We start from the raw sequence: 24,768 nt of genomic DNA, 5'->3' as shown, positions 1-24,768 counted from the left end.
GTTTCTGGAAGCTGCTGGGGCAGGATCTCAAAAGCTCTTCTCCATGTCAGGCTTGATTTTACTGTTGCTAACCCTCAGATGCCAGGGAATACAGGTGAGGCCCTGTACTATGTGCTGGCATCCTTATGCGACTAAGCTGGCTACACGCTTGCTGGCATTGGTGACTGAATTGCAAGGAACTGACTAACCTGAAACTAGCCAGACAACAGGAGATGCTGGTGATTAAAATATCAACTGAGAAAGGATTTTGTGACCCTTTTTTGTTACCTATAGTTGAGTTAAAGCAGATTGCAGCTGTGTTGCTTCATGTAAAGAGAACGTTTTTAGTTGAATTGCATGGAAGCAAATTTTATAGCTGTCAGTGTTTGTAATGGATTGTGTGTTGTGAACGCCAAAGATGTTGTACAGGTTCTTGAAATGCCTTTGTCACAGATTTGCTCAATCTGTATATGAAACAGAATGTCACCAAAATCTGGCTTTTAGAGAATATCCAAGTAAGATTTTAGACCAACATTATTCTTTGGTTTGATGTTAGCTGTAGCAGCTGAACTAAGTTTAAGAAAGCAAATGCAATCAGTACCTTGCCCAAAGAAATAGCACAAAATCAGATTTAAACTGAATAAAATATTTAAGACCAGGTCCTATCTCTGCAAGATCTTATCAAGGGGTCAGCCTTCGTGCTCCTGGTACCCTCAGCAGGAGCTGGGTACGGGACAGAGTATGATTGCCACGAGAGCTTGAGGCAGCAGCCTCTTCAACCCAGTAATGCCAACACAAGCTGCTTTGCAATTGTGCAAATTCAGATTGACACGAAGTCACATGAATTCACATTTTTATTATGAAGATTTGAGATTCAATGTGAGGCACATTTAATTTTGCTTTAGTAAGAATATTTCAGTGGAGCCAAAGAGGTTTGTGCATCTTCTGGTTTTCCTGTTAAACTCAATACAGGTCCCTATAATCCATATTGAGGACCCTCCTTGGTGTCAGGAGGGATTTGCTAGAGGTAACATAGCATTATGTTGCCTGCTATATAATATATTATGATCTAGTAGAAAATAATTCTAGACACTAGAATGATGTTAATGAACCTTTCTCCCGTTCCCTGATATGTAAGAGAGGTTTCTGGGTCATGTGGCTGGTGCTAAAGAGTGTCATTGGTTTTCTGGAGATCGAGCAGGCCAGTCCTAGGGAGAGGAATCAAGGTCACAGATCTTGGTGTTTTTTCCATTTCACACTGAGGCAAGAGCTGAGTTCATCAGCTTCCAACAGGGAAAAATAATCCCACCATTTTCCCAGCCATTAGAGACCTACAAAGCAGGTGCTACTTGTGCCTACCTTTTTGTAGGCAGTGCTCATTTTTTATTGAATCATGTAACTGGAAAAAGCAGTTGTGCAAAAATGGAAGCAAGTAGTGTTAAAATATTTATCATTGGCTGAAGGAAGAACATTTCTTCCAAACCCACTGATAATGCACTATGTTTATGAATAACATCTTGTAGTGTGAGTTGCCATAGCCGAATCAGCAGTAGCTTATTGAAAGTAATTCCTAGGAAGCTGCACAGGTCTCTTGGAAGTTCAGTGGGAATCTTTACATCTCAAGCAAGTAAAAGGGCTCTCAGCCTTGGCAAATTGAGGGGATCCTCACCATGAACAGCCTTTATAATGTTTACTATTTTTACAACAACTGTCACCTTCATATTACTGCTTGGACTGATGGGATTCAACCTGTCTAGAATGTTCCTTGCTTGGGAACACAGCTCCCAGCTCATCCAGGGAGCAGGAGGGAAGAAACTTATGCACTAAATTTGAAAAATGCCAAACAAGAACTTTATGGGAGAGTTAAAAAAAAGACATACATTTGCAATAAATTCTTTATGGGATTGTTTTGATCTGTGTCAAGTAGATGACACACCAGTTTATTTTTAGTGTATTGATGAGAGTGACACAAACATAGTTAATTGCCTGGGGTTCATCTTATCTGTCCTGGGACAAAGCTCTCATCCCTCATTAGCTGACTCATGTTGTGTTAGACAGTTCATGTGCTTGCAACAAAAGCCTCTTATCCTGCTACAGACTTCATACATACAGCTACCTGCCTTACCAGGTTAAAATCGAAGCACTGAATGTATTTCCCTGCTCTCTTAATTGATACTGTTCTAGTACCATGCACCCTGTACTGTAGCACATCTTCATACAGTGTCAAACAACAGAGGACCAAATTAGATCTCTTAAAGAGCTCTGTGCTCCCTCAGCCTCCCTGGGATTGTTCCTGATAGCCATGGTGTGGGTGAGGTAATGGGGCCACAACAGGTGCCTGGGACACGAGTAGTTTGTGAATACTAGCAGGCTTTCTGCTTACTATCCGAGATCTGGCACAAAATGCTACCCAATCATGTTACCAAAACTGCGTCAAGATTCTTTTTTTAATTTAACCTACTTTCATTGAACTTGTTTGTTGGGAGGTGTTGGGGAAACACTCATCAATTTTGAAAAAAGTGTGTCCTTTGGGTAGGTGGGCAGGTGGCAGCTCTTCTGTGGTGGGGAGGGAAGAGCTTTGCTGGGTGACGTGCCTGGTGCTGATGGCAGGATTGTTTGCCTGTGGGAACATGCACAGTTCTTCTGGCTTGCAAATCCCACAAGAATATGCTTTTGTGCACTCACTGCCCACCCACACTCGGCAGTTGGTCCCCAGAAGTCTGATGCCAGCTTTGCTATTTGTGGGCAGCGTTCTGGGCACAGTTACGCACACAAGCACCTCCACCCAGTGCCCCATTTACCGCGGAGTTTTTCTTACAATGATTTTATAATAGGATGGAGCTGCCAGAACCAACGTGAGCTGTCTCAAAAGGACAGCAGCTTGGGCCTCTGTTGCCAGTAAAGAACTCCACAGCATGTTAGAGATGGAGTTTTCTTAGAGGCTCCCCTTAAATCTCAATAAAGTTGTAAGAACTTCTCACATCTTCAAATGTCAGGTGGATCCAGATGAGCTGGCTGTCAGTGTCCCTGGCAGGGGAGGCAGTGATGTGAATTTGCAGAAAGGACTACGTTGCACAAATGTTACATAAAAGAAAAGAACCATACGATCAGCTTTTATCTGATTTTGTATATTCTTATTTGTCCAATTAATGAAAATAAAAAGGAATTTAAATAACTTGATGGAAATCAAAAGGAAAGTCAGTGGCAGAAGTTGGTCTAGGATTGACACCTCAGGACTTAGACAACCACCTAAAATTCCTATTTGTTAACCATAGTATGTCAGTTCCCACCACTCTTGGCTTAACCACCAGAGTTGAGGGAGCTGTGTAAAATACTTGTGTGCGTGAAGAGAACCTGTGTTACAATTCAGAACAGGAAGTAAAGGATGATACTGCATCCACTGGACTGTGTGAGAGGAATTTAGGTCAGCAGAATGGAATAACCCCAGCTGGCACTTGTCCGAGGCCAATGGCTTAGCATCACAAGTCACAGAATCTGCTTTATGCTACAAAGCCAGAAATAATCTAATATGTCACAGCTGGAGAGACAATTGCAATGATTCTGATATTGTCTGTGTACATCAAGGGCACTCAAAAGAGATATTGCAAGAAATTAGCTTTCAAGGCACCGTATCAAATAGGCCCTCTGCTACTTCTCTGCAAAGGCCTAAATCAAGGCAATAGAAATTCCCCTGCCTGCAACAGAAAATTCTTCCCTTTGTTTTAGATCATTCATGCATTTCAGGAGCTCTTTTCGAACCACTGATTCTGCAGCTCTGTCCTACTTACGGGTTTCTGGTGCGCAGCTGGGGGCAACTGGTCCTTCCACTGACCACGGCACACCGGGTTTCTTCACCCAAAAGTCATATACAGGCATGGGATGGACTTCAAAAATGTGTCTGTTAAATTTACTTGGGATCTCATGCTAATGGGAAGTGGTAGGTTGGAGTTCCTTTCCCCATTAACCTACTTCTGTAAAAACACTGAGCTGTGATCATGTTATCTGCATCTTTCTCTCTGTACCCCAGTAAAGCTTTTGAACCGTTGGCCATTTTTTACCAAATTTGGTGAAGTGGCAGAGGTCAAAAATATTGTGTTCATGCAAAATATGAAAATAGTAACTGAAGAGAAAGGTGCAATTAGTGAAGAAAATACTAATAAGCTCATTCTGTTAGATCTAAGAGATTCCATGTGGGAAAGTGCGATGTGGGAAATGAAAGATAATGACAATTTATCTTTTTTCGTTTCAGAGCTTAAAAAAGCTACTTGTTTAATTTTTTGTTTCTAGATTGTGGTTATTAATTTTACTCCATTCTATATGGCCTATTTCGTGCAGCTGTTTCTATAGAAACTGTTTAGCAAGGAACTGTTTAAAAGTGTTTTGTTATTGCTGCAAAGTTTGTGTCTATAAAAAGTGGAAATTAAGCTCTCACAAAAAATGTGCAGATGTGCCTAGTGCACTTTCCAAAGTGTAGAATATTACAAGTACCACATAGTTGTTTAAAGCCCACATTCTCACCTGTTTTGTTGAGACATGATCAGAAATAAAGACTGTAAGAAACTGTTATGAGTTGGGGATCCAGAACACTTTTTTGTCTCAAAGCAAAATATTTATGTAATAGTTTTGTCTCATGTTTAGGGAGACAGAGGTGACTGAAGAGCTTCCCAGAACCAGAAGAAATAGTAGCTTGCATTAAGGCTGCTTCTTTTTCAGGAGAGAACAGCTCAGAGATGTTTCTCTTCAATATTCCACTTTAGCTGTGGACTTTTTCATATGAGATGAGACACTGGCATCCTTGAGAGAATTTAAGAAAAAGGTAGAAGAATTTTGCGCTCTCCAGGTGTGTTACTGTTACTGATTTCTTTCAGAGCAGCATGCAGTAAGGAGAGCCATGCAGAGCACCACAGAACTGAAAGGCTGCTTACAGCCCTAGCGGTTTTCTCATTGATGGATATTCTCCCCAAAACTGGCTGTTATACCCTGAGCTTTCATTCTCAAGCCAGTAAGAGAGCAGGATGTTGGAAAGAAAAGGGAATGGCAGTAGCTATCCACCATCTGCTTGCTGCAAGGTTTTCACACTTTCTACTTAGGCATGTTGTGATGGCAACTGTTGGAGACAGGGAACTAGGCTGGATGGAACTGAGGTGTGATCCAATCTGTCAATCTGTAAGTCACTCTCTTTTTCAAAAGCCTCCACATTGCTGCTGTTATATCTAATGCCACAGCAGTCTCCCTCTGTCCTTTGTTTTCTAGTCTTTCTCAGTAATGGCTTGTGGGTGTTTGTTTCTTGGCATGGAGGAGTGTTTAACATCCACGGAAATTAGTAAAGGAAAATCAGATGACAGAAACCAAGTTTAGCTGTTGGTAGTGGTGATGCCCTTCCACAGCTGTGTGGGCTGGACAGCAGGTCCTGTACATCCCTAGAAAGCTCCACTCACCTCTGCAGTTTGTCTGTTGGTGCCTGGAAAGTAGTTGGGACACAAATGAGTAATTCCAAGATGCATGTTTCAGTTGCAAGGAAGTCTGTGTGTCTTCTGTTTGGGTCAGCTCATGGCTTTCCTGAACCCACCCCTCTCTCAGGACTGTATTTTAGACAGTGTTAGCCCTTTGTGGCAGTTTTAACAAAGCAGAAAGCAGGAACATCTGACTTCTAGAGCAGGCTCTTGCAAACACTATGTGGTGGTTTTCTGTTGGGGTTTGGGTTTCCTTTTGCACTTTTTTGGTTTTTGGGGTTTTTTTTGTTTGTCTGTTTGCTTCTTTTTTTTTTTTCTGTTTTGTGGAAGAAGCAGTTTTGTTATTAAATAACAATTTAAAATAAAAAGGAAGAATGAGATAGCTTAGGTCACAAGCAAGAGAAAAATGACTTTTTACAGCATTATACAATGAGCTAGTCAGACTGTGGCACTTCCCCTTCTGCTCTTAAACACTCCAGAGCAAGCCCAGGGCTACCTGGAAGGAGAAAATGAGGGGACTGTCCAGGGGAAAGCAAGTGTAGGAGGTTTCCTCCTGTGATTCAGGCACAATGAGAGATGCTGATGCTGGCAGAAGTCATTGCTCACTAGCAGGGTGGGCAGTTGTGACTATTCTGCTAAGTCCCAAGATTAAAAAGCAATTAGGGCCAGAAGGAGGTAGAGAGAAGCCCCTGTCTGCTCCCATCTCTGTGGCAGAGAGAAGCTCAGATGGCCTCAGAAATTAAACTGAGCTGACATCTATCACGTTTCCTGGCAGCTCGTTAATACAAGGGCCCTTTTCCACCTCTTGCCTCATCTTTTATTTAATTCCTTTTTCTCGCCCTCCATATGGTGCCTGAATCCAAGAGGTTCCCTGAGAGGACATCTCCCTGGGGGAAATAGGTTCAACACTTCAGAAGGTACTTGCAGCACCGGGTCATCTCAATGAGTAGAGAATAAGCTCATCAGTTCCATGGCTGTCACTCTTTTTTTCCTTTTGCACTATGTTGGAGGCCCCTTTTAGCCCCTGAGGTTGGACTCGGTATTCAATCCAGGATGGACTTTTCTGGACCCGGGTGACTGCTAAAATAATTTTGACAGCACAGTGTCTAGTACATGGTACTAGTCCCTTCTGTATATTTTATCCTGTTCTTCAGAGCTGGGCTTGGAGCATTTGGGAGAAGATAAACCATAAATGTTTTGTGTTAATGCTGTGTTTGTGTTAATGGTGTGCTTTAGCCCACTGACCGAGTTTCTTGTACTTCCCTATAGAATTCAGCACAGTAACATCTGGATTTCCCCAGATGGTCAGTGGATGAGTGGGAGAAATCTAAGTTCTCTGCAAAGCTGCCTGACCCTTCTCATGTAAGAAAATGCTGGAGAATGATATGAAAGGGATAACACAGCACATGGATCATTATTAGTCAGTCAGCTTTGGTGATTCACACTAACCAGTGCAGCAGACACGGCTAGAATGGAAACCAGGGAACAGAATGGAGGCAGGGTGAAGAAACAGCCCACTGTTACATGCATAGGTGGAAAAACATCAGTTGTAAATACCTTAAGTGCTCTGTAAATCGTGGCATGGAGGGAGGTACTGCTCAGAGAGCAGGAACTCTGTAAAGAAAAGCTGGTGAGTTTAGCAGAGGAAAGGCTCCACTTTGGCATGGGGGCAGATGTGTAGTAAAGGTGACTCTCTGGAAGCTTAAATAGAGATATTAAGGTCCTTTTTGGAATATTAGTCCAGGTCTGATTCCTGACCTGGATTACTCAAGCATGGGAGTAAAGGTTAAATTTCTGCGAAAGCCAAAATCCTTTGAAACATTGCAAAGAAGTGACAGGAAACAATGTCTCATCAATAATACAAGAAAATGGCTCTGATCCAGAAAGGTGCAAAGATTTCTCTATTTCTGTGTGAATAAAGGGGGAACTGCCAATACTCAGCACTCCACAGATATTTTTGTCTGAGTGCACTCAGCTCCAGCTGACCCAGCTGTAGCCGCTGCTGCAAACAGGTATAAGAGGCAGTACAGAGACTTAGCACCTACTATCAGAATTTCCTGAGTTCATGTGGGGATCTTGGGTCAGTTCCTGCCAGAGCTCAAGGAAAGCCAAGCTGAGAGGATCTCAAGTCAGATTCCCCACATCCGTGAGCACAGCCTGTAATCCCTGTGCTTCCGGTTACCTCCATCTGTGCCTCGAGGATCTTGGATGGAAACCAGCAGCTCTTATCCTGAGACTGTTTATGCACCCACTCATATCACCTAATATGTGAACACCCCAACTGTCCTACAGCAGGGCTGCCATAGTATCTATCCATATATTAACACCATATGTTGCAGAATTGGTAGGAGAAAGGCTGGATCTGCCACTTCCGCAGTGCAGGCTGTTGCCCAGGGCAACGAGATATGAGGGGCTGCAAACCATTTAGCTCTTGCTTCCTCTGCATGATCGGGAGCTCTGTGATTTCCAGTTTCCCTTGGGCAATGAATTGTCTACAGCTGGCCCCGAATACAAGAGCAGTTAGTTATCTGTGGTTCCAAGACATAAATACAAGGCAAACAATGCTGATGTACAGCATTGTAGGCTACCTGGCAACAGCTGCAGACAGGATCTGGCTCTCCTCATTCAATACATGCCTTGAGCTCCAGAGATTTTATATATATCTATACTCCCACGGGAGAACCACTTCAGGAAAGTGGCATGCGAAGAGGTGAAGAAAATCTAAAACCAGAGAGGGTATCTTTCAGTATTTCAAGAGAGCGATTGTTGCCTTTAAATTCCAAGACCTTTAAGATAGCAGCCATATTTTAATTATACATAGGTAGGGAATAAACCCACAGTTACTGGCATCTCCAGTTATTATTATTGCAATATCTCCAGTTTAGTTATGACTTTCCAAGGATGTGCACGTGCTGACAGACAGGTACCAGGGAAAGAAGTGCAAAAAAGAGACACAGCTCAAGTAGCAATGATAAGTAGAAATGAGATTATTTGAATGTTAAAATATATATTTGAATATACTGTCTGTTAGCTATATGTGTTACAAGCTTGACACTCCAAATGCATTTTTTTCCTAGTGCAGAGTTCATATTCTAATAGAATTGCTGTGGCTAGAATTACTATCAGAAGAGTTTGCCTCTTTTTATCAATCAATAATTCTTCACCTAACAAAACATGACTATAAATATTTCCTCCCTTAGGGTCTAAAGTTCACTGTTATCCATTACACTGTAGTTCCTAGATCTCTGAAGCCAAGGCTTACTTTTTGAAGGGATCAATATTGGTGTTTGCAGCATGAAAGCCAAAGCTGATGACATACATAGGAGCCATACTATTGATCTTGCAACATCCAGAGAAAAGGTTATTTTAAACCGAAATAGCCATGGCCTTAGCATGACCCTGAGCTGTAATCAGGTACAGAACTCAGAGAGCTCTCAGCAATTACATGCCAGTAGTTGGTGCAGGAAGGTTGCTGGGAAAATCTGATTAATCCTTATTATGGCGATTTTGTGAAAACAAACTTCCCAATTTTTTTAAAGGAGAAATTCAAAGCTACTCTCACAATTTCATCTGTCTCAGATATTTGCACTGTTATCAGTGTCTGGTATCTTTTCCCATTCCACTCTGAAGAAGCCAGGAGGGGCTTCACAGCTGACTGAAGTCACAGTTCAGTCTGAGATAAAATTTTTGGCCCTTTTTTTTTTTTGATAGCTCATAAAAATCCATCTTTTTGGCTTTGTTTTCAGCTGGGAGAGAATGCAGTTTCAGCAGTGTGCAATTGTCATTTTGGATCATGTTGGATTACACTCTGACTATACAGTAGAGCCTTGTGCATATTTTATCTTGAATGGGAGCAGAGAGCCGGCATCCAAGTGCCCTGGGAAGAGCAGAACTGGTGGGAGAGAGCAAAGAGGAGCCTGTCAGTGATATTCTGTGCCCATTCTACCCCAGTACCTGCAACAGCAGCTCTGTACGGGCTACACTCTGCCTGTCCCACTGTCCCCTTCAGTGCTGGGGTGTCACATCTGTGCAAGTTTTTCCCAGTCCAGTCATAAGAAGGAGAAATGAAACCCAAGCCATCATCCCCTGCACCCTTCTCTTTCCAGCAGGGTAGCAGAGCAGGGCTGCTGCCTGAGGAAGGGGTGTGTGCGTGTGTGTTGTTCTCAGGAAGCAGCTGTGCAGGACAGAGGGAGAAGGCAGCAGAAGGAGCAGAGGGCACATCAGCTCCGCTTGGCACTGCTGTTTCTACTGTCACAGTCCCTCAAGGAAAGGGTCAGACCTTTCCGGGATCACCTGAAAGGCAGGGTGTTACAGAGATGGGCAGAGGAGCCTCACTCCGTCAAACCCCTTCTCCAAGCGTTTTTAAGCCGGTACTGGTACCCAGGAGTTACTCTCTGTTGATGGAAAGATCCAGGCGCTCCCACCGCTGCCTTTTTGCGGAAGAGCCGCTGGAGGGCGCGGGAGGGTGAACCATTCCCTGCCCGAGCCCCGCTGGCCCGGGGCATCTCCTCCTGAGGCCACAGCATGAGCGTGCAAAATACCAACATCACGAGTTCGGAGAAAGCCATGGTCTCCAGAGGTAAATACCCTGTGAGATGGGTGTTGAACCTTTGAAAATCGGGGTACAAAAGTACTCTACCTAAGCTTTTCATGCAAACTGGGATATACTCTAGAAGGACATCACTTCACTACATGTGTGTAATTATTGATCCTTTTAGTAAACATAGTTTAAGTTTTACATAAAATCTATTTTTCTATTTAGGAGTAAACACATCTGTTCATTTTAATATCTAGAAAATATAAGAAAGAGCCTAATCTTATACCAGCTTCTCTTTCAGAAAATGTGGGAATCATGATTTTGATAATAAAAATTATTAATATTAATTAAACACTACAGAAGTTACTAAAAGTCTTAAACATCTACCAGAAAATACAAAAGCTAGGAATATGCCTTGCAGAAAAATAAGGCTGCCATTAGTATGGTTTTTCTCACCCCCAGAGCGCTGTCCCGTAATACCTGAGTAAAGGTGGTGAGAGACTCAAATGATATATCAGGTCTAAATTAATCCAGCAAGTCTAAACTGCAGGTCACGAACAGCAGAGAAAGCAGCTGGAAACAGCATCACCCACAGCATGCAGGAAAGAGGGACTGGGGGCCCTCACAAATGCAGTAGCTGAAACATTGGATGGAGGGTGTGTTGGTGGGAGCCTCAGGTGAGAATGCTCTGGGAGTTCAGGCTAATTAATGTACTCAGGACCCTGACTACAATACTGCTGCCAAATGCAATATACTTTCTCAGTACAGCCCATATGCTCTAAAATACCTGCCATGTCCACTACCAGTGCTGATATTTGGGATCAGTCACTGAACCTGATGTTAAGACTCCTTTTTAGTGTTTTGGTTTTGTTTCACTCAATTAGGTCATTCTTAGTAGTTTCAGCAGCCTTCACTATCAGACTTGTTGCCCCAAAAGTGTGTGTAGTAGTAATTAGCCTGGAACAGAACACTGCAAAACCTTAATGAGCAAAACACTGCTTTAAATTACATTGTTGAAAAGAAAGAGATATCTACAAATGACATAAAATAAAGTTGAGGGTCGCTCTGTGTACCATGCTCAAGGCTGCAACCAAGAAAAGGATATTTCTTAGCATGTCCCCATATATTTTACAGCTTTACTGCAGTAATTGCAATTGATCTTAGGCAAACTATATGAATATCTTGGGATTCGGTTCCCAGCTGAAGATTTTTTTCCTTATGCTTCATCATTTGTATTGAGATTTTAAAGTTCACTGGTGGGTTCTTACAATGCTTCTGACACAATTATAAATATTGCTTTATTTTTTTTCACAGTTGATTGCTATTCTTGAAGCAAGTATATTTAAAGAGACAGGAAAATATTGTGTAGAATTATGTGAGTTTATGCTACAAAGGAGCAGCAAAGAAAAGGTTGAAGAGGGGCTGAAATTATTGTTAAGCCAATTCAAAGAGCTCTCAAGCCAGAGGGAGATGTATGGATTTATTTAGCACGTTTCTCCCCAATTATTTGCTTTTGTGGGGCAAAACTTTCAGTGAAATTATTCATCCCCCCAAGACTTCTTCAAATAGTTCTCAGATGCATACTCAAATACAACAAAAGAAAAATATTATTCTTAAAACATATTCTTTTATTGGCAATTAAATAGGAAATTGTCTATTTCATGAGAGTAACAATCTCTCTGTGGTACCAGAGTGCTCAGCTGAGATTCACTGGAGAAGTGAATGCAGCATTATTTAATGCTGCATTCCAGGAAGTGGACGTACATCTATTGGGACTAAGGTCCATAAACGGATGTGGGATTTAGATACATTTTATTGAGTTAATCTGTTCTGGTCAGCAGAAAGCACTTGCAATGGGGCTTCCTGACAGACTAAAGAGCAATTTCTTATCTCATCAGAACACTGCACTACTCAGCTTTAGGCGATTTAAGTCCATGGTGCTGTTCAAGTCAAAGCACTGTCCTTATTTCATGTGGGCTGGAGGTCTAACTTTGTGCAGACAGTGCTCAGCACATCCCAGCACATGGATGCTTCATGTCCTGAGAGCAGGACACTTGGGGTTGACAGGGGAGGCCATTGTGCATTAGTGCAGTGTTACAGAGAAACCCTCGTGCTGCCTTTCACAGGAAAAGTTGTCTCAGGTGCAGCTTTATACTGTTTCTGCACCTGAAGCTGGCTTACAGATTTTTTTTTTACTGTGTGGACCTACTTGCCTGTTAGTAGATATCCCTGAATAATTTTAGGCTTGCTATGATGGAAAATGAGGCTTTGATGCTAATACTTTTTCTATCCCAGCTGGCCATTTTCCATATAATTTTAGCAGCTCTTGCCTCGTTTTGACAAAGGATTGCAACTCTCATTTCCTGTAAATTTACCCTATTTACATATTCAAGATGGAGTAGGGTGACAAAACCCAATAGTTGTGCTGGCTGGGGAGGAGAGGGAGAGGTCTGGGGGTGTGGCTGTGTGTGGTGAGGCAACGTCTTGCCTTGCTGTGCCTGGTGCATGATGCAGCGCTCTGGGTGGGGAGAGGTCAGTGAAGTGCTCACACGATGCTCAGTGATGCACATGCTGGCAGGTTATCCATCCCTTCATTTTTCTGCTACGCATCAGACTTTGGTGTAACTTGGGAAATCACTCCATAGATTGTGTCTTTGTAGAACCTTAAATCTATTACAGCTGATAACTTAGAGACAAAGCTAGGGTGGATAAACTGGGAACAGCACAGGGGTTAAGGCTGTGGGTGGATGTGAAGAAGGAACAGCTCTGCAGCATCAGGCACTGAGCAGGACAGATTCCTACCACCTGGCTGTAGGCATGTCCAAGCATCCAGCTGCTCTGCGTGGTTGCACTTGTGGGTGCACACAGAGGAGAGTGTTGCAGCCTCTCATTTGCAGGTGCCCAGCATGGAGAAACTACCATGTGGGCAGGTCCTTCAGGACAGACCTCTGGTTTCTGACAGCAGCCCTGTCCTGGGGAAAAAAAGATAAGGTATACTTTACAGTAGCCAGACTAGAGGCAGTAACTCCTCTTTGATGATTTTATCCTCAGTTCCTTAGACGAATGCAAGCCTTGCCCTAGAGGATGTTAAAGGAGTGTGTTTGATGTGTATCTGCCAGCTGAGAGCCCAATCAGTCAAAAAGGCGTCTAAGAAAGTCTCAGAGGAGATCCTTTTTCCTTGAGGACTGCTCAGAGTGACTGAGTGAACCTCAGTGCACAGATATAGAAACAGGGAAAATCAATAGTCTCTGAAGCCCAATCTCCTGCTTCTCATGGTAACCGATGCTGAGTGCTTGAGAGATGGCAATAGAACATTGAAAATACCTTTACTGTACTTTGTAATGTGAGAAGCTCTTTCTTCCTGTTCAGCTAACATTTGGCATATGTCCAAAAGCCTTGAGTATCAACAGCCCTTGCGATGCTCACAGATCCTATTTTTATCCCTGTGTCTTTCTGGTTCTCCTTTATCTGCTTCAAGTTATGAATTGCAACAACAACAAAAAAATGATGCTTCCGTCAGGGAATGTGCACAGCTGCTCCTCGAGGAAAGAAGCTGCCCTGGTGGTCTTGGCTGCATGGATCCAGCAACTGTTCTGCTCTGTGAGTGCTCAGCAGTTGATTGCCAGGAGGAAAAGGTGAAGGGGGAGAGAAGGAGGAATAGTGCAGTGATTCCAGTGCAGTGCCCTGGATGGCACGGGCCAGGGTTGCCATGGCTTTGGAGGTGACTCGGTGTGTGCAGTGGCAGAGGACAGAGAAGAGAAAAACATGTTCCTTGCTTAATCCAGACTGTCTTTTCCAGCACTCAAGGTGCTGCTGGAGGGCCATGGCACAAAGCCTGTGCCTGTGCATCCACCTCTCAGATGCATTGGTGGTATGGTCACCATGGTGTTTAGGAGTGTAGGATGATGGGGGCTGACATGCCCAGTTTTATGGGCCACAGCCACTGGTTATCCGGCGTCTCTGCCATCTATTCCTTTTGCATTTACTTGTCTTTCAGTTTATTCCCCTGACTTTAAACCAGGAGCTATGTTTTGGGTATGTATTTCTCAGAAAGTTTCTTGGTCTCACTTAGGTCCTTAAGCATTTTCATGATCAGGATTGGAAGAACTTTTCATCCAAGCCTAAGCCCTGGATCTAGCTGATTTTTACCCCAGTGCCAGTTACAGACTGGTAACTCTGAGAATCTGTTTATCTTGCCGAGCAGATTCCTAGCAGGACAGAAATGCCTTCTGTTGATGATCTGCACTTAGCTGCAGAGGTCAAGAGCCAGGTGCTGCAGCACTTCGTGCCACTGCTTGGCCAATGAAGGTTCTGCTCATCTCCTGATCTCCTGGGAAGCTTCTTTAATCCAGCACTAATGGCACTGGCCCGCTTTGGTTTGGTTGGTTGTTTTTTTATTTTTTATAATGATGGTAACAGTCCTTGACTAACCCTGGATGTCTGCACAGCTTTGAGATGGCAAGAGAAGTTCCTTGGCTAAGGTTGTCCTCTGATCTTCACTCTACTCACTCCACTTTACTCCCTGCTTGCGTGGGAGTAAATGTGCGTCAACAGTGGCAGAGTTGTTGTTTCCTCTGCTGAAGGTGACCAAAAATGTTTTGCTTGTCCGTTAAGAAGTCACTTTAAGCAGATCAGTGTAATGAGATTCTGAAGCCATATGGCACTGGAATTAGTGCCTTCTAGTGCAGGAAATGTATGTTGTAATTGCAACAGTGCTGTATGCTAGAAGTAATTTCAAGAACAGAGATGTTTTTTCCTCTGCTTATTACTTTAACTCCTTGGGGCTTAAAACAATGTCTGGGATGTAGCCCATTATTAAAAAAGGAGGGAGATGCAGTCCTGGTATGCTTTTTATTAGAAAATAAATGGAAGTTAATAGAAAAGATCAGTTTCCATTTCCTAGCTGAACACTGGAATAGATGTTACCTGTCGCAGCACCAAGTGTGCTCTGAAAATAAACTTTTGTGTCAAACTGCTGAAATGCCTCAGATTCATGTTCTGGGTGATGGGGAAGGCAGAAAGAAGGTCACATATATGCAAAAGGAAAATGTGTTTCAGCATAGCTATCAAAGATCAGTTCAAACATCAGATAAAACATCACATATGAAATAGGAAAATGTGAAGCTGGGGTTTCAGAAATGAAATACAGATTATTTTCTTAGCATCGATGTGTATCAATCCTAATATTGGCATTGGATTTAGATCACTTATTTCTCAGGCTTGTGGAATGTTATATACATTGATGGGGGATCTACTGGTCTTCATGAATAGATATCTCCTGCTGTTGGGTTTTTATGTTTTGTTGTTTTTAAATCATTGGTGGATAGGAGAGGCAATTTTTTGAGTCTTTTCTACACTAAACTTTCTTAAACTTACAAGGCTCTGATGGAAAAGTGATGCCTGTTTCCCTGCAATTGTTTAAATGACTGTGTGGGTTATGCTGCAAACAGGGAGCATTTTACAGTGTTTTCTAGCTGCCTCATTTACCCATGCAGCAGAAACAGAGTTCTCTTCCTCCTTCCTCTGGCACATAAATACTGTTCCCAAACTCAAATCTTGACTGTTCACAAGAAATTACATCCCTTGGGCTCAGCATCACTGAGATCTAACGTGTTTGTGGCATGTTTCGTGCTTGACAGTGATACCAACCATCAGAGCACTGCTTTTTGAAGCAGAAGCATATTGTTTCATAAGAAGAGATATTGGGCTTAAACTGATTTAACTGAGTTGACTTCAGATTTGTGGCCATCCTCTGGCCACACAGTCACGGCAGGAAACACTTTCCAGCAAGTGTCCATTCCAAGGTAAACTGGTATTTCTGATGAAAGTCGGAACTAGTGCAGCTTCACAAGCTGTTTTGGTTAATGGCATCTGAGGATATCTGGGTCATGGGTTGTGGGGTGGGGGATTTTTTATTTTGTTTTGGTTTTTTAAATTTCTGATGACAATTTCATACGTTTATTTACTTGCTTATTCATTGACAGACCAAGCCAGATGATGTTGCTAGGCAATGCTGGCAATTCATAAGCAGAAAATGTCCTCTTCCTTAGGTTTTCGTAACATTTTGCTATGGTTGTCTGCAGCAGCAGCAAAGTAGCTTCCATTCTGTTATTATGGAGAAGACCCAGGGAAGCCTGTTTACCATTTTCTATACCTGCCCCCCCCACTACTGCATGCAAAGAGCAGTGACTTGCTGTCAGTCAGACTGATACTTTTCAGCTAACCGAGGAAAATTGCTTAAAATCAATCATCCACTCTGAGTGTGTTACATAAAAGTGTTCCTGCAAGCCAGCCCTTGCAGCAGGTCCTGTGCAAATACATCCAGAGCAGTACAGAAGAGGTGATCTGTGGTAGGAAATAGGGCAGGTCTCAGCACTCCCATGTCAGAGGTTTCCCATACGTGTCAGGAGAAGCCAACCCATCTGCCTGTGATCTGGGAATGAAATGACACTTACAGGAGAATAAACAGATCCTTTTGTCCATCCATCCCAGTCCTTTCAGCACAGCACTCAGTTCCTGAGGTAACTCTTATGTGCCTTGTTGCTCAATGTAGAGCAGCTGCAGTCAGTTCATTTTTTGTTCTGGAGCTGAGAGATGGCAGTGGTACCCCAGGCATCAGAGTTTTGTATTGAGCATTGTAATGGACCAGGATTTCCTAGGGAAAGACTGAGAGATGATTTTAGATAGTTTTCCTGTTGCGTGCTGTGGCTACCTGTGCTTCCAAAGCTCACACCTAGGGCAGATTTCTTCTTGCATCCCACTTCCAGAGTCAAGTCTCCCACTTGGAACGGAGCATCTCACAGATCCTCCTGTTGCTAAGCCATGTAGATACTGGGGGGAGCAGAGTCCACAAGAGCGGCAGACAGAAGTGTATTGCCACAAATGCTGGATTCTCCCTCACTGCATATCTATACGTGTGCAAGGTTGAAGTGCAATTAATCTGTGTATGTCAGACATGAATATATTGTCAGCAAAGTTTATTTTCCAAGGTACATTGTGTTTGCCTGTGTATGGAAGGACACCTTGAGCCCCTGTAATGAAAGAAAAGATGATGGAAGAAAGATTTAAAGATAAAACAGTGGGGTTGTTTTTCTAGTTTTCTTATCTCAGGATGGCAGTTTTCTACAAATTAATTCTGCCTTCTGTGCCACTGCTCTCCCTATCTCTAAAATATTGCTGTCCCCTGGGGATTTCTCCATGGAAGCTCTAATAAATATTTTACAAATGCTAATGAATCAGGTCATCCAACAGCTCAGTACATCATTGTCCTCTCTTTGCAGGCAGTGTTTTGGCAAAGAGCAGCTTCATGCCATGTAGCAAATTTGGGGGGCAGGGTAGCACAAGTCTTTTACCATAAAAGAGGCAATGTCCTTTATAACTTTCTTTGGTCAAGGAGGGAGGTCCAGAGGCTCAGTTCTCAAGTCTGGTAGCTGTTTTACTATATGGTCAGTCTGTGTGTGCTGGGTTAGGAAGCTTAGACAGCTCCTACTGTGTGGCTGAGGAGCAGCAGAGCTGGCAGGGGAGAAGCTGCAAGTTTGTGAAATGGGATAGAAGCAGGAATGAGTTGACTTCTGTGTGCTTCAGCTTACAGGCATTCAGTGCAGTCCAGACACTTATTCACCATTTTAGTAATGGCACCATGTGAGGCCTTTCTCTCCTGAACATCTTTGTTCCCTCTGGTTCATTCTCTGATTTGGATTAATTGCCCTTCTCTTTTCCCACTCTGTGCCTGAGGATCAGCTGTGATCTGAGTAGGCCATGAGCTGAACACACTGGATGTTGTTCTGGCACTGTGTGAAGTGCCAACAGGTGTTAGTGATTGAGGCAGAGGAAGGCAAAGGTTCTCAGGCTGTGTGTAAGGTCCTTGCAGGAAGCTCATTCTGTGCTCAGGTCCCTGCAGATGAGCTCTGGGTGGCAGCTCAGCCCTGATTCATTGGGTTCTCACTGTATTCTTTGCACTGTCACCAGTGCTGGCCTTGTGCCTGTTATGCATCTCCTGTGCAGTTCCCTCCAGATCCCAGGGAAGGCTCCTTTTTATTCTACTGCATCAGGATTGCGTGCTCTCTGTACTCAGTTCCCCAAGTACTAGTTTCTTCACAAAGCTCTCTAACCAGTGATTTGTATTATAGTAGTTGTTAAAAAGGAAAAAAATCAACATAAATACCCAGCCCCTTCAAAGAGATTTAATGGATGTTTCAAATCTCTCATTTTGGTGTCAAATTGATTGATCCAACTTCTTTTTTAAACAAAATTGGTTGGGGGGTTGCACAGCTAGCAGAGCATATCTGCCAGCAATATTTCCCTTGTCCTCCATTTGCTACTCTGTTCATTTAGATTATCAGATCTTATGAGCAGGGACTGTGCACAGCAGCAGAGGGCTTTTCTGTACAGTTGCAGCCTCCCAGTGCCACTGCCAGACATATGAGTAATTGGTTGAGCAGCTCTGCAGAGCAGTCTCCTTGCACTGCCCAAGCTGAAATGCAGAAGTAAAAAAATCCATTCTGAGAGATGAAGAATCATAAAATCATAAGCCTGAAAGGGACCAAAAATCATGAAGAAAACCCTTTTCTCGAGGAAAAATTATTTGTGAACCTGTCTGGCATGCTCCTTAGGAGTCATTCTGTGATCTTGCAATGCGCTTCTGGGATCTTCTCTCGTCATTGTTGCTTGTAAGGCAGCTTTAAATTAATGATAAGGAAGCCATTCAGGGCATGGGCTGTGCTGAGGTTCACAGCTTTCATTCTGAATGAGAGATTAAAGTAAACTGATATTGAAAGCAAGGAGGGAGAAACAAACACAGTCACTAAGCCTATAAAGTCTTAGCCAATTGCGATGGCGAACATCCTGCTGGCGAGGGTGACCTTGGATGAACTAAGTGGGATAAAGTCACCAGCCTGGACTGACGGCTGAAGAATCAGGCTGGATTCCAGCAAACAGAGAGCAGGTTCCTGACAAGAGTCTTCTGAGCTGTGGCAATGGCTTCTCGGTGTCGGAAATGTGGACAACAGGTCCCCAGGAATCTGCCTTTCACTGCTGTCCGGATAACAGAGGGAGAAATGAAATCTTACCATGATTTTATAGGAGGATGCATTAGGCTGGAGCGCATGGCAAAGAAAGGTATGTACAGCATCTTTAAACAAAATAGCATCTTCTCTTAGTGGGAGCTGCACTGCATTCCCAGGCAATTTGCAAAAAAGAGATTATGTTTCTAATGCTTTCTCTGAGGAGTCAGTGACAGATAAAGGCAACTGGCTGGATTTGGATATTAACTCAGGTGTGGCTGCAGCATTTTGCTTGGCTGTCTATTTCTGGGATATTTGCAGTGATTTGACCTAAAGGAGGTTAAAATGAATGTTAAGCTCATTCTGAATAAATATTTATTTCACTCGGATGTCAGACACTGACTTTTCTGTATACATCAGGAGCAGGTATTTGCTGTGCAAGGAAAATACTTTTTTTGAAATGAATGTAAGAAGCTGGGGCAGTGGGCTTCATGACCCAGTTGAACCTGTCACCCTGTTCTCCTAAATTACTATGTAGAAGGTCATTATCTTTCTCTCTGTGAAGATTCTAGTTTCACTGTACTTAGAAAGTTGGACTATGGAGCTTTTTGTGCTCTGTGTGAGTCAGCCTGGGTACAGGGCAGTATTCTGCTCTCAGTGGGTGGCTAGTATAAGATGCTGGTGTTCTGGCAATTTGTGCTAACTGCATGTTAACTCTGGAGTGATAATAGTTGAAATCTAGGTTGTTGACTGCTTAGTCACATATCAAGATTGCTGAATCATAGAACACTTTTTCTTTATGTGACATTTGAAAGAAAGATTAACCAAATAGCCCCCTTTCATTTGCTAAGTTAACTTGAATAAATACTTAGTAAACCTCAAATCCATTATAACATGTTCACTAATACGTGATGAAAAGATCCCCAAAAGCATGCAATATGATTGTATTTTCAAGCTGAATTGTTTATTATGATTTAATTAGCTCTTCAGCAAAGAGAGTTGCATTCAATGTGGTAAATGGAGAATATTCTGTAGAAAAAGAGGTGGACCAGAAGCAGGACATCGGCCGGCAGCTACTGCCTACAAACTGGGGTTTGCAGATGCTTTCTTTAATAGGGCTCTAACACACAATGTCAGGGTTTGAAAACTGCAAAGCCAGTCCATTGTACCTCTGCTTCTGTGGGTGATCCATCCGTGCTGATCTTTGGGCTCGGTGCCTACCTATGCGTTGCTGTGTTTGGCTGACCTCTCAGTCACACTGATGTTTCCAGTTGCACTCTCTGTACTGTGGCATTCTGAGTTCAGCACAGTATGGCAGAAATGTCCGGTATCCCAATAAAAGACAGCAGAATTCATTGAAGTTCCTTCCTGGATGTTTGATCAGGTGTTTCCAGGTTTCTTATGGCTCTGGGGGCCCATGGGCCTGTTGGAGGCAGAGATCAGGCATCTGCTGTTCTTTTTCTTCCTGTAGGTAGAGAGGAGAAGAGATTGGTAATAGCTTTGCTATGGTTACTGTTCCCAGGGAAACATCTTCTCTGCCTCTCACGTTGAGAGGCTGGCTACCTGGCACAGTATTATGGGAGGAAATCCCTTGAAAAATCATTTTCTGCTGGAGAACAGATAGTGTGTCAAATCACCTTGAGCCTGTTGCCATTTAGTGAGGCAGAAAACATCGCTTCTGCTTTAGTTCTAAATTCTGCCAATGAAGTTGCTGGAGGGGCGAAAGTTTGGTTATTGCCAGGGACAAGGTGCCTCCTGCTGCAAGTGTTAGAGCTGGGTGAGCTGTGAGAACACGCCGGGGCAACTCTGCATGCGGTGACAACGTGAGAAGGGGGCTAAGGAGCTGGCAAGGTGGCACAGGAATTCATAACAACACTGCCTGGGTTCCTTCCTCCTGCTCTGAACTGACTCTGACCCCGTGCTCATCTTTGGTCCTGTTTTGGCCTATGTTTTCTTATCTGTAAAGTAGGAATAGAATTACCTGCCTCCATAAAAAGTGGATCGTGATGGTATAGTTATGACTATCCTTTGATGATTAGATCAGTTTTCCTTTGTAGTCTGTAGTGCATAGACACAGAGGAAGAAAGATGATATGTCCCAGAGAACTTGGATTCTGCCTGCCCCTTCTTGCTAGTCCTACTAGCAAAGACTCATTGACAAACTCTAGAGATGTGTGCCTTTTTCCCTGTGGCATGTTCTGGCTTACCATCACCTAGGAGTACCCTTTCTGCAATGTAAAGATCCAGCTGGAGTGTTGCTGAGGTCTAAGTGGCTGGTACTTACACAGTGCTTCAGGCACTCCAAAATATGAAGCATTTTTCACATACACGCCATGTCTGTTGAACCCTATGAATATTCTGTGGCAATTTTCTCTCTTATTAAATATTTTATTGAGAAGAGATGGAAGGCATGCAGGTAACTACAGCAGAAATAGAGGCCACGTGGCTGCAGTGGCCTGCAGGTAACCTGCCTTTCAGCAGCAGTACCCCACAGCAAGCAGTGCTGTGCCAAGCTATTCCAGTCCTGGATCACACGAGTTTCAAGGCTTCCTTTGAATCAACGTGATTTGTTCTGATGAGTGGTTAGAAGTGTGGTTGTAGTCTCCTGTTCATGTAAAGAGATGAAAACAGTGAGTGCTTACAAAAAGGAAGTGCTGCTGTGAGGGGCCAGCTGAAGGGCATTTTTCCTGTGGCCATGTGATGCCTGCTCAGAGCGCCACAGCCCCAGCTCCCTGCAACAGGAGCTGCCTACGGGTGCTGAAGGCCCCTCTGGGGTCTGGTGTGCAAATGGTGCTATTTTGAGTACCAGTACGTGACCTTGAGACTCTCTGGGATCTGCAGCTCCAAGGTGCTAGTTATAGCACAGCTATGAGAACCAAAGGGAAGGAGCCCTGAGAGAGCCAGGCAAGAAGTGTGACAGGGACTCCAGTCCAGGGCTGATCCTTGTTGGAGTGCTCTCAGTTCCTCACTAAAGAGATACCGAAGGTGAAAGCAAAGCATAACCTCTTGTCATGAAATACATCATTCTTGGACTGTGGCTCATGTGCCCTTTCAGCACTGACAAGACTACTCATGTCACCCAGCTGCTGATGAACATCTTTAATGCTTCAGGACACCTCCTGCCAAACTGGCCCTCTCTGTCCCCAGATGCTCCCAATTAGCCTGCCTTGTTGTGATGCTCCAGTCCGCCAATGGGACCACACACCTACGGGGGCTTTACATGGATGAATGATTCTTTGCTGGTTACACTATGCCTCTGCATGCTGTGGAGCTTGAGGCTTCATTTGGATTATATATTTTTAAGGGAATAAATGTGTGGTTTTCATCTGTGCTCAAGGCTGGTGGCTGCATAAATCAGGGTAATAAATCTGCAGACATTAAGGAGTATGCAGTTCATTACTGAGGCTATTCAGGATTTTGCTGCTGTTGCAAAACCAGGCAAGAGCCTCCTTGCCAGTGGGGTGGGGACCTGTCTGTTGTGCTAACAGAGGGTTTCTGATTTTGTCCTCTGTAGAGCAGAGGAATGCTGCAGTTCTGTCTGTCCAGCCATCATGGGAACCTTTCCTCAGTCCTACTGCTGTGTCTCTCTTACTGCTGGAGTTGAAAAGCAGTTCTTCATGTCTATCTGTTCAAGGAGGGAAAGGGACTGAAGTACTGGAGCAGTTAATGAGTTACAGTGCTATCTCTGGAAGGAATTCCCATCTGTATTGAGTCCAGGCTGAAATTTCTTGGACTTTTTGGAGCTTCTTCATCTTTAGTAGTAAAATATTAATGAGAACTGTTTTCCTTTCCCACGAGGCTGACCTTTCCACAAAGGTGCTGGTTACTGGAGAAAGTGACTATTTCATGTGAAGACCAAAACCTGCAGTATAAGTGAAAGGAATTTCTAAACCCCTTGAGACTCAGTTACAGTGCCTCCTCGTGCACTGTTCAAAATTGTTCATGTTGTATTTGCGTTCAGTATCTCTTCTTTAATATAAAATGCTATCTAGGGAACCTGGGGTAATTTCTTTTCCAGCTGGCTCTTACTGCAAAGAAAACAGCTAAATTAAAATATTCTGTTTTCCACAGAGGTTTTTCGAAGAGAAGATCTTTATCTTGGATGCTTGTGTCTCTTTTCACCTGTTCCCGTTGATAATGCAGCATGCTTTGCTGCAGTTGAGCAATACTAAACCCTGTTTACCTAATCAGAAAAGTCCAGAGAATTGTGAGGAAAATAGGGAAGGCAGAACTTGATTTCCATTTTAAAAGAATTTTGAGAGATAAGTAGTACTGAGAAGATCAAGAGAACAAATCCTCAGAGGGCAAGTTATAGCAGAGGCCTTCTGGGTATTTATGTTTTTCCCTTCCTCCCAGGATACCAGAACAAGAAACAAGTCAGTGAAATGGAAAAGCATTAAACACGGATAGACAGATTGCTGTAATTGGCAATGTTTTGTTAACTTGTGGGACTTATTACCACAATATAATAGCACAGTTTGCTTTTTTTATATGCCTAAATTGTAGTGTAAACTGTCTGGGGAGAAGATTTCAGGGGCAAATGGTGCTGAATATACTGGGAGCTTGGAGAGCATCTCTGCAGAGCTCTCACCCTGGTTATACCCACGGAGCTTATTCTCTAATTTCAGCCAGTTCTGATGTTTCAAACCCCACTTAAAGACCCAGTTCTGCTGTATTGATCTTTTATACAAATTGTGCTGCTGCTTTATTACCTGAATCTTGCTGTGGATTAGCCTGCCCAGCGAGGTTTCTAAGCCACGGACTTTCCTTCTTCACCATCTGTACATTATGTAGTAGAATTACTCATTCTCAATTATAAAAGAATGATAAATAAAGCTTGGTTGTAGCAGCCCACATATTTATGAATATTTGGACTATGCCAAGTGTCTTATTGCACAAATTTCTGATCCTACTAGTTAATTCCATTTTTCAAGGGGAAAAAAAATCCTCCAGCTTTTTACAACAGAAAAGAATTATTGACCAAAGATTTTTTTTTTTCACCTTTTTCTAAGCCAGGATATCTCAGCATCTTTGTTCTGCACAGTCAGTGCTTTATTCATATTCGGAATCTGTTCCTGTGAGTCATTAAACTGGGGATTGGTGAGTTCAGGCTACTTGTCTAAACTCTTGAGTCACTACCTTGAGACAGTGTGCTGCTGGGGGGGCCTCTGAGGAGCAGGGGACTACATGGCTGAAGATCTGATTTTGAAATTGTGATACTGTTAATTAGTAAGGTCATCATCTGCTAGCATTGGGAAAAGCTGAGGTGAGATGGGAAGAGGTGAAGGAAAGGGATACTCTGTTCCATTTTCCCTTGACTTTACCACTAGACTCAAAAAGTGAGATCTGCCAGAGAATAGATGAAAATGGGGACAACTATTACATTTTTAAGTCAAAACCACAATAAAAACCAGTAGGCTGTAAATGAAAGTGGGAGCTTTGAAGCACAAGCCAATTTCTTTGTGTTAGGTCAGCTCTAGTGGAAACAGTGGATTTGCAGTTGCCTGGAGTCTTTAACATAAGATTAAAGAGCTTTCCAAAATGCTAGTTTAATCCAATTTCTGTGAACATCTTGTGTGTTCAACAAGTCAAACACAATGAACCTAGTGGACCTCCCTGGTCCTGCCATGAAAGAATCTAGGAAGATGATCTCTGAGTTAGAGGCACTTGGGGATGAGCCATTCCTTGTCAAGCTTTTGTAGACCCACACCCACAGATGTGACCACATGAACGTGTGGGGTCAGATGCTCGTGTGGTGCAAGTTATTTCAATCAAACTGAGGTGTATTGTAGCAACTG

The 24,768-nt window shown here is 43.2% G+C and overlaps 1 protein-coding gene across 13 annotated transcripts in view; it reads left to right on the top strand.

Moving 5' to 3' along the window:
• The window catches only part of LOC103758229 (guanine nucleotide exchange factor DBS), a 163,249-nt gene that overhangs the window by 5,540 nt on the left and 132,941 nt on the right, over window positions 1-24,768 (top strand). For 4 of the 13 annotated variants that reach the window (XM_018074824.3, XM_018074830.3, XM_018074827.3 and 1 more), the window contains exon 1: window positions 18,441-19,086. The exons of 3 other annotated variants lie outside the window; for them this stretch is intronic. In XM_018074824.3, coding sequence (XP_017930313.2) covers window positions 18,945-19,086 — 142 coding nt within the window. In that variant the 5' untranslated portion in view covers window positions 18,441-18,944. Of the gene's footprint in view, window positions 1-18,439; window positions 19,087-24,768 lie in introns of those variants that run through there. 6 more of the 13 variants (XM_018074835.3, XM_018074834.3, XM_018074833.3 and 3 more) reach the window with 3 other exon arrangements.

Source organism: Manacus vitellinus, unplaced genomic scaffold, assembly GCF_001715985.3.
Source record: "Manacus vitellinus isolate BGI_N305 unplaced genomic scaffold, ASM171598v3 scaffold_29_pilon, whole genome shotgun sequence".
In the NCBI taxonomy this organism is placed as follows: domain Eukaryota; kingdom Metazoa; phylum Chordata; class Aves; order Passeriformes; family Pipridae; genus Manacus; species Manacus vitellinus.
The sequence above is the reverse complement of the archived record's forward strand: the minus strand, read 5'-3'. Positions and strand labels throughout refer to the sequence as shown.